General features: G+C 42.2%; 2 protein-coding genes across 3 annotated transcripts; one reads left to right on the top strand and one right to left on the bottom strand.

The window, feature by feature from the left end:
- The first annotated feature begins 411 nt into the window (after positions 1-411).
- On the top strand, positions 412-3,986 carry LOC120056159 (zinc finger protein 260-like). 2 transcript variants are annotated; one of them, XR_005477763.1, is made up of 4 exons: positions 412-738; positions 1,736-1,824; positions 2,062-2,182; positions 2,562-3,986. XR_005477763.1 is itself a non-coding variant. In XM_039004369.1 (4 exons), exons 1-4 carry the CDS (start codon positions 525-527, stop codon positions 3,752-3,754), a joined length of 1,587 nt encoding a protein of 528 aa, XP_038860297.1. In that variant the 5' UTR covers positions 412-524; the 3' UTR covers positions 3,755-3,986. The 2 variants fall into 2 exon arrangements, 1 of the variants encoding a protein (XP_038860297.1); XM_039004369.1 differs by having other exon boundaries at positions 2,062-2,152.
- Positions 3,987-6,386: 2,400 nt separating this feature from the next.
- On the bottom strand, positions 6,387-12,792 carry LOC120056160 (purine nucleoside phosphorylase-like). The gene is made up of 6 exons (XM_039004370.1): positions 12,572-12,792; positions 10,942-11,111; positions 10,747-10,850; positions 9,059-9,234; positions 8,649-8,839; positions 6,387-8,413 (listed from the first exon to the last, which is right to left on the bottom strand). The coding sequence occupies exons 1-6, from the start codon at positions 12,592-12,594 to the stop codon at positions 8,196-8,198; spliced, it is 882 nt and encodes a 293-aa protein (XP_038860298.1). The 5' UTR covers positions 12,595-12,792; the 3' UTR covers positions 6,387-8,195.
- Positions 12,793-14,768: the final 1,976 nt, after the last annotated feature.

Here is a 14,768-nt window from a genome sequence, read left to right on the forward strand (position 1 = left end):
GAGGTGGTATTTGCTTGACGTGTCTAGGACATTATACATTGAACTCGTCTTTACATCTTGTTGGCAAGCATGTGACTGGTTTGTGTCTGGAGAGTATGGTCGATGAAACGATGGAGCATGTGTTATATTGTTGCAAGTATGTTGAAGAGAGGGAAAGATTTAAGTGTAAGGTCATTGAGGTTGGACAGGGTTGGGGGGTTTGGAAGGGATTTGGGGCATGGTCTATTAGAAGTTAATAGGCTTTTTTTCTCTCTCTCAGAAGTGCTGAGTTAGGTTGGAGGATTTAGAAATGTAGAACTAATGTTGTAAACCATGATTGTCCATACACTCCAGCACAGTAGATGGCGGCATGCACCTTTAACATTTGTTTGCTGACCGCCATTATATGATAGAAGAAGATTTAGACTCGGAAGTAGATAGCTAACGTTAGCTAGGTTTATTTTGCAGACATTTAAATTGGCTGATGTAGCTAGCTAGCTTTTAGAATAACATTTACATTAACTCGTTTTTAAACGACACTCAAAATGTCTAACTGTATCGCCCTTCAGACACAACTAACCTCGATCATGGAGGTTTTAGCCAAATCAGCTGTGTCAGAAATCGCCAAACTTATCGATGACAACTGTGCTGTATTACATTTCGAAATATCTCGGAAGCATAATGAAAATGAAATTCTGCGGAGAAAACTGCTCCTGATGGATAATGAACTGAAGATTGCGCGGATTCCACGACAAACTGGTGAGTACTGTACCAGTTAACGTTACTGTTATGTTAGCTAGTTAACGTTAGCTCCAAAGCGCTCAGTCGTACAGACTAGGCCTATATTGTTATTTGCTATTCTAATACCTAGCTAAGTATTTATGTGGTGGTGTTTATTCAAGGAAAACATTAGATAGAGAAATATAGATGTTATTGGGCCGATTGTTGTTTTGAAATGTAGTTGTCAGGCTAACGTTACCTACCAGCTAGCTCAGGACACCACAGAGCAGACGCTAGATATGGCTCAGAAAACGTACCTCAATCCAGGGATGGAAGATGACGCTGTAATCCTAATTTTCCCATTATCAAAATGTTACATCGAAAATATTGAAATACTGCTATTTCTTTATTAAACTGCCTTTGTCGTCCCAATGTTAGTCTACCTAGGCTATAGCAGCCCATGGATTCCGTGAAAATACGACGCCTAGCGTTGAGGTGAGTAGCTACCTGAAGTGTTGTGGAATCCAATGGGTTGCTTTAGTCTAGCATGAGGACAAAAAGGGCAGTTTAAGTAAAAGCGATCAGTATTTCAGTCTTCTCAGTGTATAATTTTGGACAATTATAGTAGTACAGCGCCATCTTCTATCCCTGGATTGAGGAACGTTGGTTAGAAAACTCGGGGCTCCCGAGTGGTGCAGCGGTCTAAGGCACTGCATCTTAGTGCTTGAGGCGTCACTACAGACACCCTGGTTCAAATCCAGGCTGTATCACAACCGGCCGTGATTGGGAGTCCCATAGGGCGGCGCAACAATTTGTTCTTAACTGACTTGCCTAATTAATTAAAGGTTACACACACACACACACACACACAACGTTTTCTGAACCATATCTCGCGCCGGCTCTGGACCATACTGGGAAGATGTACTTACAGCAACCATAAATAAGGTCGGAATCTTATGGTTGCCTACCTGTCAAAAAAATACTACTGGAGAGTCCTGGGAGTGTCCTTTATGTCTGTAATAATTTGCTGTTTCAGAGAAATACATGGACAGCTGTGCTTCAGACTGGAGACCCAGTCAACGAGGAGATGAGGATGTGTTTGGGTCAGCTTTGGGAGAAGTCAAGGTCTGTGCTCCATAGACTGATTCTTGTGTAGTTGAATCAGAGATTGGTAGTATCGTATTCCTTTCGGCTCCGAGTAGACCGAAGGGCCTTGACGGTGCATGTCTGTTGAGGCCCTTTGACAACTAGGAGCCGAAAGGGATACAACGTCTCTAGAAAAACCATAACCCAATTAAATCTTACAGACTTGAAACCTGACAAATTGACAATGCATACTGTTTAAAAGTTTCGTACTTCTAGTTTGCAGAGATAGAAACCCCTTTCATTAAGGTAGAGAGACAGGATGATGGATCATGGAGACGGGAGCAACACAGAGAACCAAATGGACATGGTAACTGAATTCATTGGGCCATTGGACATGGTAACTGCATTCTTCGGGCAGGGCAACTGCATTCATTGGGTTCATTGGACAGGCCTACTTCTGTTCAAAACACTGGCTCTGTCCCAAATGGTACCCTATTCCCTATATAGTGCACTACTTTTGAACAGGGGCCCATAAAGCTTGGGTTAAATGGAGTGCACTATGTAGGGGATAGGGTGGGTTTGGGCTACTTTGTTTCCAAACAGTGTTCTACTGGCCATGGTGTTGAACCTTCATTTGATAACATTTGCTTTCCAATTATATATTTTTTGGGACATATAAGAAGGACATGCAATTCTTGACATACTGTAAGTAACTACAAATATATCCTTTCTTTTGCTTTGCAATTATAACGATTGTCTTTGCACCTTATATCTAGGAAACACCACATACGGCAATAATGCCATTCAGAAGCTTCCCATTGGGAATCATCAGGACTTGGAAGAAGAAGAGAATCAGGACCCACTAATCCTCCTGGAGGAGCAGCTGGCAGAAGGTCAAGAGAAGCTTAGTGAGCTGTGCCAGTCTCAGTCTGGGCACTGTGGCGAGGAGGAGACCAGTGTTCTAGAGTTTGTAATAAAGACTGAGAAGGAGGAAGAACATTCTGGATTCAGTCAGGCTGGATGTCAGAGGAGCACAGTAAAGCAGCAGAACCCCTTGAGCTCTGAGTTTGTAATGGATGAAAGAGACAGTCAACTGTGGTCGTCTATAGTTCAAGGGAACGATGACATAGTCATAGAGACTGACTTTCCTGATTTCTCTTATGTAGCCGAGCAGTATTCAGAGAGTTTTCCAGATCGCTCCGTGGCTCAGCCCCAGCCACAGCCCCTCTCTAGCCCAGTGGAAGGCCCTAGTAAATCAGCCAGCTCACCTTTACAGAGACCGTGCAATGGATCAATGTACAACAAAGTCTTTCAGAAAGAGAAAGTAAGTGCATCTCAGTCTGTGTCTAGTTCTTTTCAGTGCCGACCGCAGATCAACCATTCACAGCAGCAGACCAGGCAGAGAGATCAGGTGTTCTCCCAGAGGGATAATCCCATCCCACCGTCCAGGCCTCAAGACACTGGACACACAGCAGAGCGAAGCTTTGGACTGGGTGACACTGGCAGACCAACTGCCTCCCATTTAGGGATTCGATTGAACAATAACACTTTTACACCAGGTGGCCTCAGAAGCTTCACTATGCCTCATTATAATTCAAAGAATCACTGGGGTACAGCCATAACAGAGAAGGTTTTCAGTTGCTCGCAGTGCGGCAAGAGTTTTAGTCGCCTGTCCTATCTCAAGATACATCAGCGAAGTCACACGGGAGAGAGGCCGTTTCGGTGCACCGTCTGCGGGAAGAGTTTTCACTGCTCCTCGCACCTGACTATACACCACCGCATTCACACGGGAGAAAGACCCTATAGCTGTGCCACGTGTGGGAAGAGGTTTACCCAGCAGAGCAGTCTCAAGACACACCAGAGTGTCCACAGTGGAGAGAGACCGTATGGTTGCTCTCAGTGTGGCAAGACTTTCACTCTTCTGCACCATCTGAAAAGGCACAGGATTATTCATGCTGGGTATAGCTGAGTGGGTCTTATTATTATTATTAAACCTCTATCCAGGAAGTCCGTAAATATGGTCCTCAAAGCTGAGTTTATTTGTTTTACTTTAAAAATTAAAATAGTTCAATAAAAATTTGAACTTTGATGTTTTATGCTAATTTCAACACTACAGAAACATTTCATGAAATAAAATACACAGTGAATAGTTTTGCATCAGGCCTTTTAATAAACTGTATGAAAATCGGTACGCTCCATAATCAAGTATTCTGGCTAAATGTTTTGTCATTACCTATTCATGTCATATAACAGTGGGTGTGTCCCAAATAGCACCGTCTTCTCTATATAGTGCTCTACTTTCGACTACGGCCCATAGATGCACACAGTATGCTGTGGAACCAATTCATAATCAGGGAAACCTTTGTAGAGTCTTGACTGCTGTATTGGATTGTAAATTGTGTAAATCTCTACACACCAGAGGGCAGTGGTACTCAACTTTCAGAACAGAGCAAACTAATAGTCACCCTAGTGCAGTTTTGCTACAGGAACTAACCCCCATTTGAAGTTCTCCTTTACTGTAATGGCAAACCACTCATTTCAGCAGAGCGGGGTCAAAGAGAATATAGAAAACCTCTCCACAGAGTTGTCCTATTACAGAAATAGTGGTGCTATGATGCTTTTCCAATAAGTAAGGGCTTTGCAGATATATACTGAACAAAAATATAAACGCAACATGCAACAATTTCAAAGATTGTACTGAGTTACAGTTCATAGAAGGAAATCAGTCAATTGAAATAAATTCATTGGGGCTCTAATCTATGGATTTCACATCACTTGGCAGGGGCGCAGCCATGGGTGGGCCTGGGAAGACATAGGCCCACCCACTTGGGAGCCAGGACCACCCACTGGGGAGCTAGGCCCAGCCAATCAGAATGAGTTTTTCCCCAGAAACTGGCTTTATTATAGACAGAAATACTCCTCAGACGATCCCGCAAGTGAAGAAGCAGGATGCGGAGGTCCTGGGCTGACGTGGTTACACGTTGTCTGTGGTTGGGAGGCCAAGTTGGATGTACTGCCAAATTCTCTAAAATGACGTTAGAGGTGGCTTGTGATAGAGAAATTAACATTAAATTCTCTGGCAACAGCTTTTATTTTTTGTTCAGTATACATTTGAAAAGTTACAGTATGATCTGAAGCTGCTGTTTTAAGCATAGCAGAGTAACTTTGCAACAGTTAACTTCATGACTAGCCTGGGTACCAGTCTGTTTAGCTAATGTTCCACTCCTTGTCATATGCCATGGAGTATAAGGAGTGGAATGTTAGCCAAACAGACTGGTACCCAGGCTACGACATGGGTCAATGTTGATGTGGCTATGTGTGTGTGCATAGTTTCACATCTCTGGGGCGGAACCTTTAGTACACAGCAGATACAGTATAAATGCCCTTTACAGAGCAAACAATGGCCTGAGCATTCCTCCCCATTTACAAACACTGACGTCACTTCCTGATTACTGTTCCCACCGGAGTAAAGTGAAGATGCTTCTGGACGCTGATCCAGTTTAGCATTTTCCCCACCAATGGTTAAGGTTAGGATTGGGGAAGGGGAAGCTGATCTTTGAGCTGTACCTAGGGGAAACTTTACACCGGAGTGCTTCAACTACAGCTTCTAGTTTTGCCAAGGAACAGCTCGAAGCCTGGTAAAGGACCAGCAGCTCGAAACCTGGTAAAAGACCAGCAGCTCGAAACCTGATAAAAGACCAGCAGCTCCAAGCCTGGGAAAAGACCAGCAGCTCCAAGCCTGGGAAAAGACCAGCAGCTCCAAGCCTGGGAAAGGACCAAATCCTATAGTTGATTCTGACTATTTGGGAAGGTTGCAGAAACGTTTGTCACTTGCATTGATAAGAAATAGGAAATGGATGTTTCCTTATTGGGGTCAGTAATTGATCTAAAAGTGTCATACAGTTAATACCTCTATTCTGGCCATCACCCCCCAGATTGAGGCTGTGTTCCCCTGCTCTGACGTTGTTGACTCATGCCAGATCTTACAACAGGTATTTTACGTATCAGATAACTACATCGTGTTATAACAATCTGGTGGCTGACTGCACTGTCTGATGTGGCACGCAACCATTGGTTGATGCATGCAATGTCTGAGCAGGGAAATGCGACCTTTGTGTTGTTCTACAATTAAGGTGATGCTAGTTTTAAAAAGCAACCAGGTTTGGTTGAACTTGATTTAGATATTGACAACACAATTCTCAAGCGCAGTCATACTTTACACATTAGGCATAAAACAAAAATAGTTAATTATGATAGGAGGATCTGGGACACATCCCAAATGGCACCCGATTCCCTATATAGTGAACATGTTAAAAGCAGTGTACTATATAGGGAATAGGGTGCCATTTGGGACATACCCCTGCTCTTAAAGGGATGGGGAGGACAGCTTGTAAAACGTAGAACCTACTCATGACCTTGTATGGGTATATATAAGAAAACATTGCACTGACGTCATGGAAATTGCTGGCTGGAGGTGCTACATGGCATTAAAATATGTTGGGTGAGAAAGTGGTACAGAGCTTCCTGGATTGACGGTTGTGGTGAGACAACACAGTAATTCTACAGAGACATAGAAAACAAGTGACACTTGAACACCACAGTCTATCAAGTTGACTCTGTTTATTGTGACAGTAAGACTTGAGTGTAGCACCAACAAAATACCCTATATTCACCTTTCAATCCCCATTGATATACACATTCATGAGCATTCTTATAAGGCAAAGCTAAAACTACCCGCCGTTTGGAAGGTAAAATAATCTAGTTTAACCCCTTTTAAGACGTTGACGAAAAAGCATACATTACACGATAAAAAAGTGCTTCTATAAATAAGTATTAAAAATATACAGAGAACATAATTGTTAGTATACCAACACACTTCTACTTTACAGCACATTACAGTCACTGCTCTAAATTCAAACATGTCATTGGTAGCACTGGTGCTCCCAACTTTAAAACGTTAGAAGCACCATTTTTTTTTTTAAGAGCATATAGCCTATATTAATTCTATTTACTTCTGAAGCACATGTTGTGCCCTAGAAACGAATATGTTATGCTGTAAATACATTGGTTTATTATAAAAAGCTAAAATGTTGATACAAATACCGGTCATGTGGGGAATATAAGGTTTCTACATGATGTAAAAGCACTATTTTCTTATTGAGATGCATTACATTGAAAATGGTACAGTGTCTCTTTAAGAGCGTCAAGTTTGTGATGACTACATGCAAGAGATCTGACATTCATGGTTTTGACTAGAAAGGAGTACGGCCATTACCGGAAGTGACTTTTTCATAGCAGGTTAGTAGAACTTATGCAGCAAGTTAGGATAACTAACGTGGTTGATTACGATACTTAGGTTAAGGGTATAAAATGGCTAGGGTTAGCTCAAATGCTCTCTTAACCTGCTACGTAAAGTCACTCTAGTCACAACCGTCATTCACTCATTGCTATGATCAGAGTTTCTAAACTCAGAGAGGCACAACATTATGATACTTCCATGAACGCTTCGCAAAGCCGACTCAACAAACCAGACTGGGGTTTGGGAAATCAATGAGAAGTGGAAAATTATATCTTAGTTGTTCATTTTCTCGATTTTCAATCTAGATTCGAGCCAATGTTTTAAGTAGCTGAACATGTCATAACCTTGTTAAAGTGACAAACTGACACGTTTTCATTTATATCGAAGGAGTGCCATTGATTTTGCCGGAATGCAAATGCGCAGTTCAGTGCGACACGACAGTTCGACCCAATGACGTGTTTCTGCACATGAGTTTAGCCAACTAACTTTGCCAGGACATCGCATAACTACATGCGTGATCTGGGATTTCTATTGGAGAAGCAGTTTCTAGGCATCTTCATACTAAACCATCTTTACTAGAATCACTGATCTCCTGAAGAAGCTATCCCTTTTCCTTTCTTTCTGTGCTCCAAAATTAAAACTGCAGTCGCACAGCTAAATATTTTGTTGCATATGCGACCAAATTGGTCGCACTTTAGAGCCCACTATATTATGGGAACACCCTTACGTTTTGGTAATTTACTTCACCTATATCATCTAATTTTAAAATCTACATATTAGTCACACTTGTTAGGGAAGGTACAACGTGCAAGTATTTCTGAACTGAACAAAAATAAATATAAAGTTAATTTAATGTCCGTCCGGGTCAATTCACCTCAATACAGCTCTATATTTATAAACGTTTAGTGCAGGGCTCATAAATAATAGTACTTTACTCCGAATTGTCATTTTTTCATAACAAACATTAAACAATGATTCACGTTGTCAACAAACAGCTACCTTGAAGAATGTTAAAGTACAGAAAAAGAACAGCTTGGCTTGGCCAGACGCCCCCACCCCCCACACACACACAGACACACACACACGGTGTAACCAGGGTCAGTCAGAGTTATCAGGCGTCGTTATTGTTGTGCTCTATGTAGGTCACCATGTTGGACACCAGTCTCTCTAGCTGCGTTGCCCTCAGCTGGCCTGTCTCCAGGACCTCCTTGTGGTTGGCCTTCTCCTGGCTGTCGTAGTCCATCACAGCCTGGTTGGTGATCAGGGACAGGGCGAACACACGCATCCCACAGTGACGCGCTACAATCACCTCGTGCACCGTACTCATGCCTAGAATAACAAGAAAGGGGAGAACAAAAGCAATGCACTAACTGACAATGTAATTCAAAAGTTGCATTCTTCATAATTCTGCATGAAATGCTGCAAGAGCAAACTACAAGAACAACGGAGTGCTTGCAAAAGTATTGTTATGGCAGTGGAAGAAGTTTAGAAGTTTAAATTGTTGCTAGAGTAGAAGATGATTGTAGTAGTGCTGAGGTGTTGTGATAGCTGCTCCAGGACTCACCCACAGCGTCAGCCCCCAGTCTGTTCATCATACGACACTCAGCGATGGTTTCGAATGAGGGCCCGCCCAGGACGCAGTAAACTCCCTCTCTCAGGAAGTCACCAAAGCCAAGCTCCGCCCCCACACCTTGTGCCAGCTGCAGAAGTTCCCTGTCGTACGCATCAGACATGGAGGGGAACCGAACCCCGAACCTAGGAGGAGAAGGTGGTAACTTAACCAAACCCGTTTTCAGTCCCTGATAAACCAGTCGTGGAAAAAGGATGCATGCCCCAAAAACATTGCCTAGTAATTACATTTGCTTAATTCAAGTAAAACAGGTATTTTTTGGGCGTCGGCACCCTTTGTAATTTGCATTCCGTAATCACTCTATTGTACATCCCTAACCGTTCCCTATATACATAACCACACACCTCTCATCATTGGGTCCTGCCAGTGGGTTGTTCCCAGCGAACCCAGGCATGTTGATGTGGTCTTTGATGATCATGATGTCCCCAACCTTGTAGTCCTGATTGAGACCTCCAGCTGCATTGGTCAGGATGACAGTCTCCACACCCAGCAGCTTGAAAATCCGCATGGGCATTGTGACCTGCAATATTTGGTAATTTAAATTGTAATTGTTTATTACGTTTTTTTAAATTATTTTTTTACACATGAAGATTAGCTGACCCCGTGGCATCAGCTAATCATCAAAGACCACCTCTCTTACTTTCTTTTGTTTGCTGAAGTGCAAAGGCCTACCTGAACTCTTGTCTTCGCATTGTATTTCACAGCCAGCTATACTGTGAAATACGATGCGAAGACAAGAGTTCAGGTAGGCCTCTGCACTTCAGCAAACAAAAGAAAGTAAGAGAGGTGCTCAAAAAGAATGACAGGAATCCAATACTAGGGCTTAAATAACACACAAAAACACTCAAAAAACAGGCAGTGATACATACAGTGCCTTCAGAAAGTATTCAGACACCTTGACTTATTCAACATTTTGTTGTGATACAGCCTGAATTAAAATGGGTGGGGAAGAAAAAGTCTCACCCATCTACACACAATAAACCCATAATGACAAAGTGAAGACATATTTTAGATTTTTTTTTGCAAATTTGTCAAATGAAATATTTTATTTACATAAGTATTCACACCTTTGGCAGTGAATAGTTTGGCAGTGGCCAGGCACGACTCCAACACCTTCATTAAGTTTGCAGACGACACAACAGTGTTAGGCCTGATCACCGACAACGATCAGACAGCCTATAGGGAGGAGGTCAGAGACCTGGCAGTGTGGTGCCAGAACAACAACCTCTCCCTCAACATGATCAAGACAAAGGAGATGATTATGGACTACAGAAAAAGGAGGACAGAGTACGCTCCCTTTCTCATCGACGGGACTGTAGTGGAGCAGGTTGAGAGCTTCAAGCGGTACCGGAGCGCCAAGTCTATGTCCGAAAGGCTTCTTAACAGCTTCTACCTCCAAGCCAGAAGACTGCTGAACAGCTAATCAAATGGCTACCTGGACAATTTCATTGACCCCACCCCCCATTTTTACACTGCTACTACTCTCTGTTTAATATCTATGCATAGTCACTTTACCTCTACGTACATGTACATATTACCTCAATTACCTCGACTAACCTATACAGACGCACATTGACTCTGTACCAGTACCCCCTGCATATAGCCTCACTACTGTTTATTGTTGCTCCTTAATTGTTATTTTTCATTTTTTTCCTTATTTTATTTATTTTTCTTATTTATTTTTTACTTCAGTTTATTTTAGTAAATTCTTTAAAACTTTTTTATTAAAACTGCTATGTTGGTTAAGGACTTGTAAGTAAGCATTTTACTGTAAGGTCTACACCTGTTGTATTCGGTGCATGTAACAAATAAAATGTGATTTGATTACAGCAGTGAGTCTTTCTGGGTAAATCTCTAAGTGCTTTGCACACCTGGATTGTACAACATTTGCAAGCCGATTTAAGTCAAAACTGTAACTAGGCCACTCAGGACACTTCAATGTCATCTTGGTAAGTAACTACAGTGTATTGGTAGGTAGGTAGGTCTCTCTCTCTCTCTATATATATATATATATATATAAACATCAACAAACCTTATGGATGGGGTATCCCTCATAGAGATGGAATCTTCCCTGCATACAAACACATGCTTTCCCTTTCAGCATGCCAAACACCAACCTGCCAGCGTGACCATGCACTGGAACACACAAAAACCAGTTAGATCAGTACACACACACTGTGTATTAGAGATAAGTATACATGCATAACACGCATACAAAACTACACACCTGTGCTCTGGGGAAAGTTAGGAATGTCGCTGTATTTAAATGCAATCTGATCTTTTAGCATTTCTGCCAAGCCTCCCAAGCCTGAGCCACAAACTATCCCCACCAGGGGGCGCATCTCTGTCCGGGACAGGAGCCATTCAGCTGTAGCGCTGCACTCCTCAAAGCTGCACCTGAGAGACAGAGAGAGACAGAGACAGAGAGAGAGAGAGAGAGAGACAGAGACAGAGAGAGAGAGAGAGAGAGAGAGAGAGAGAGAGAGAGAGAGACAGAGAGAGAGAGAGAGAGACAGAGAGAGAGAGAGAGAGAGAGAGAGAGAGAGAGACAGAGAGAGAGAGAGAGAGACAGAGAGAGAGAGAGAGAGAGAGAGAGAGAGAGACAGAGACAGAGAGAGAGAGAGAGAGAGAGAGAGAGAGAGAGAGAGAGAGAGAGAGAGAGAGAGAGAGAGAGAGAGAGAGAGAGAGCGAGAGAGAGACAGAGAGAGAGAGAGACAGAGACAGAGAGACAGAGAGACAGAGACAGAGAGATCATTAACATGGTGTATATAGACATAATATGACATTTGAAATGTTTATTATTTTGGAACTTTGTATTTATTTATTTATTTTTTCACTTGCTTTGGCAATGTTAACATATGTTTCCCATGGCAATAAATCCCCTTAAATTGAAATGAAAATAGAAATGTAATTGACAGAGGGAGAGAGGTGTGGGAAAACAGCCTCATAGTAAGAAAACAGCGAGATGGGCATGACCATCTGTGTTCATAGCACAAATGGCACCCTATGCCTTACATAGTGGACTACTTTTGACCGGAGTCCTATGAGCCCTGGTCAAAAGTAGTGCATTATAAAGGGAATAGGGTGCCATTTGGGTCACAACCTGAGTGTGAGTTAAAGCGGTGGAGCGAGAAGGGAATTGGGAAACACAGCTGTGTCCGAAGCAGCCTTTTGTTATGTAATATAACATTACAACAAGATTACCACTGAGAACATTTACCAAGGACTTCCCACACACGTACGCTCTCGCCTATTGTAAATAATCTTCATCTGATTCTGGTTTAACAGTAAAAGGGTACTACCAGCATCCACAATGTTAACACACCCCATGGCATGTGTAGGTCTACTAACAGATTCTTTTCACGGGGCTGGGCTACGTGACGAACCAAGCGCGCAAAGTTACGGCCACATTTTCCATGTTGAGGAATTTCCGCTGCCCAGTAAAAGTCTGCAATGGAGCCTAATCCAATTATGCATTAGCCTTCTGGCAGGATATAATTGTAGCCTTTAGAATTGAAGACACAGTAAAACCCTTCACATACCACTCTAGACAGATGTTCTTTTAACCATTAGTTTAGCGCCTGTCACCAGGTAAAACTGCTCTTCCAAGAAAAACTGTTGACAAATTAACCTAGGACTGGACCAAAAATAATAATAAAGTATAGCAGGCTACAGAAGCGCAAAAGACCACGGCTTTCCGTTAAGTACGCACATTCATCTATATTAGTCCACACTCACTCATAACATGAAACAATTCCGTACAGCACCATATAAGGTTCACAATTACTATTACTGATGCTTCTGATATCTGAATCCGCAGCTGTAATGAACAGTGGACATTGTAGGAAAACACGTACCCCACTGTAGATTCTGGATACATGATGTTGCTCCTGCAAGTTGACAAAAATTACTTTTCAAATAAATTATGGACCGACTGACTGACCTGACAAGTTTGGATAGCCTCAATGAGACTAAATGTGTGAAACGTTTGTAAAGAGATAAATAGGCCTATTCAAATAATAGCCAACTCAACTCAGTACTGACGCTTCTAAAAGTTTCGGGAGTTTACTTTGAGGGTATATAAACCTCCTTCCCCCCTACACGAGCCACATCCCGGTGTGACGTACGGTGACAGCTCGTGCTCCTATTGGACTGTCACGCGGGCGTTGTTCGGATGATGATGCCGCAATTGCTGTTCTCTTGGTGATTTCAAGACAACTCGGAAACTCGAGCTGCCTATTGGTTCAATCACTTTACAAGTGGGAAACTCGAAGCTTATGCCGTGTTCAATACAACTCGCAAACTCGGAACCTGAGTTAAAATTAGATATATAAACTACCAGGCAAAAGTTTAAGAACACCTACTCATTCAAGGGTTTTAATTTATTTTTACTATTTTCTACATTGTAGTATAATAGTGAAGACATCAAAACTATGAAATAACACATATGGAATCATGTAGTAACCAAAAAAGTGTTGAACATATCAAAATATATTTTATATTTGAGATTCTTCAAATAGCCACCCTTTGCCTTGATGACAGCTTTGCACACTCTTGGCATTCTCTACCAGCTTCACCTGGAATGCTTTTCCAACAGTCTTGAAGGAGTTCCCACATATGCTGAGCACTTGTTGGCTGCTTTTACTTCACTCTGCGTTCCGACACATCCCAAACCGTCTCAATTTGGTTGAGGTTGGGGGATTGTGGAGGCCAGGTCATCTGATGCAGCACTCCATCACTCTCCTTCTTGGTAAAATAGCCCTTATACAGCCTGGAGGTGTGTTGGGTCATTGTCCTGTTGAAAAATAAATGATAGTCCCACATTAACCCAAACCAGATGGGATGGCTTATCGCTGCAGAATGCTATGGTAGCCATGCTGGTTAAGTGTGCCTTGAAGTCTAAATAAATCACAGACAGTGTCACCAGCAAAGCACCCCCACACCATCACACCTCCTCCTCCATGCTTTACGGTGGGAAATACACATGCGGAGATCATCCAGTCACCTACACCACGCCTCACAAAGACATGGCAGCTGGAACCAAAAATCTCCAATTTGGACTCCAGACCAAAGGACACATTTCCACCGGTCTAATGTCCGTTGCTTGTGTTTCTTGGCCCAAGAAAGTCTCTTCTTCTTATTGGTGTCCTTTAGTAGTGGTTTCTTTGCAGCATTTCGACCATGAAGGCCTGATTCACACAGTCTCCTCTGAACAGTTGATGTTGAGATGTGTCTGTTACTTGAACTCTATGAAGTATTTATTTGGGCTGCGATTTCTGAGGCTTGTAACTCGAATGAACTTGTCCTCTGCAGCATTGGTAACTCTGGGTCTTCCATTCCTGTGGTGGTCCTCATGAGAGCTAGTTTCATCACAGCACTTGATGGTTTTTGCGACTGCACTTGAAGAAACTTTCAAAGTTCTTGAAATTTTATGTATTGACTGACCTTCATGTCTTAAAGTAATGATGGACTGTCATTTCTCTTTGCTTATTTGAGCTGTTCTTGCCATAATATGGACTTGTTATTTTACCAAATAGGGCTATATTCTGTGTATACCCCCCCCCCCCCCACACACACACAACACACCTTGTCACAACACAACTGATTGGCTCAAATGCATTAAGAGGGAAAGAAATTACACAAATTAACTTTTAAGGCACACATTTTAATTAAAATGCATTATAGGTGACTACCTCATGAAGCTGGTTGAGAGAATGCCATGAGTGTGCAAAGCTTTCATCAAGGCAAAGGGTGGCTACTTTGAAGAATCTCAAATATAAAATGTATTTTGATATGTTTAAACACTTTTTTGGTTACTACATGATTCTATATGTGTTATTTCATAGTTTCGATGTCTTCACTATTATTCTACAATGTAGAAAATAGTAAAAATAAAGAAAAACCCTTGAATGAGTAGGTGTTCTAAAACTTTTGACCGGTAGTGTATATATATTTTTTACAATACAAAACATCCACATACAAACAACAACATACAGCCAGACACATTGACAACATCACCCCTGCCCTGACACACCTGCTCACACCCCCATCTCC

The sequence above is a fragment of the Salvelinus namaycush genome, chromosome 11 (assembly GCF_016432855.1).
Source record: "Salvelinus namaycush isolate Seneca chromosome 11, SaNama_1.0, whole genome shotgun sequence".
NCBI classification, from domain to species: Eukaryota; Metazoa; Chordata; class Actinopteri; order Salmoniformes; family Salmonidae; genus Salvelinus; species Salvelinus namaycush.

Bases quoted from the DNA above. Each gene is read 5' to 3' on its own strand.
- LOC120056159 (XM_039004369.1), top strand. From the start codon at position 525: ATGTCTAACTGTATCGCCCTTCAGACACAACTAACCTCGATCATGGAG. The intron at 739-1,735 runs GTGAGTACTGTA...TTGCTGTTTCAG, and splicing joins GCGGATTCCACGACAAACTG to AGAAATACATGGACAGCTGT. The intron at 1,825-2,061 runs GTCTGTGCTCCA...TCGTACTTCTAG, and splicing joins CAGCTTTGGGAGAAGTCAAG to TTTGCAGAGATAGAAACCCC.
- LOC120056160 (XM_039004370.1), bottom strand. From the start codon at position 12,594: ATGTATCCAGAATCTACAGTGGG. The intron at 9,235-10,746 runs GTTTGTTGATGT...CAAATATTGCAG, and splicing joins AGGGATACCCCATCCATAAG to GTCACAATGCCCATGCGGAT. The intron at 8,414-8,648 runs GTGAGTCCTGGA...TTGTTATTCTAG, and splicing joins ACTGGGGGCTGACGCTGTGG to GCATGAGTACGGTGCACGAG.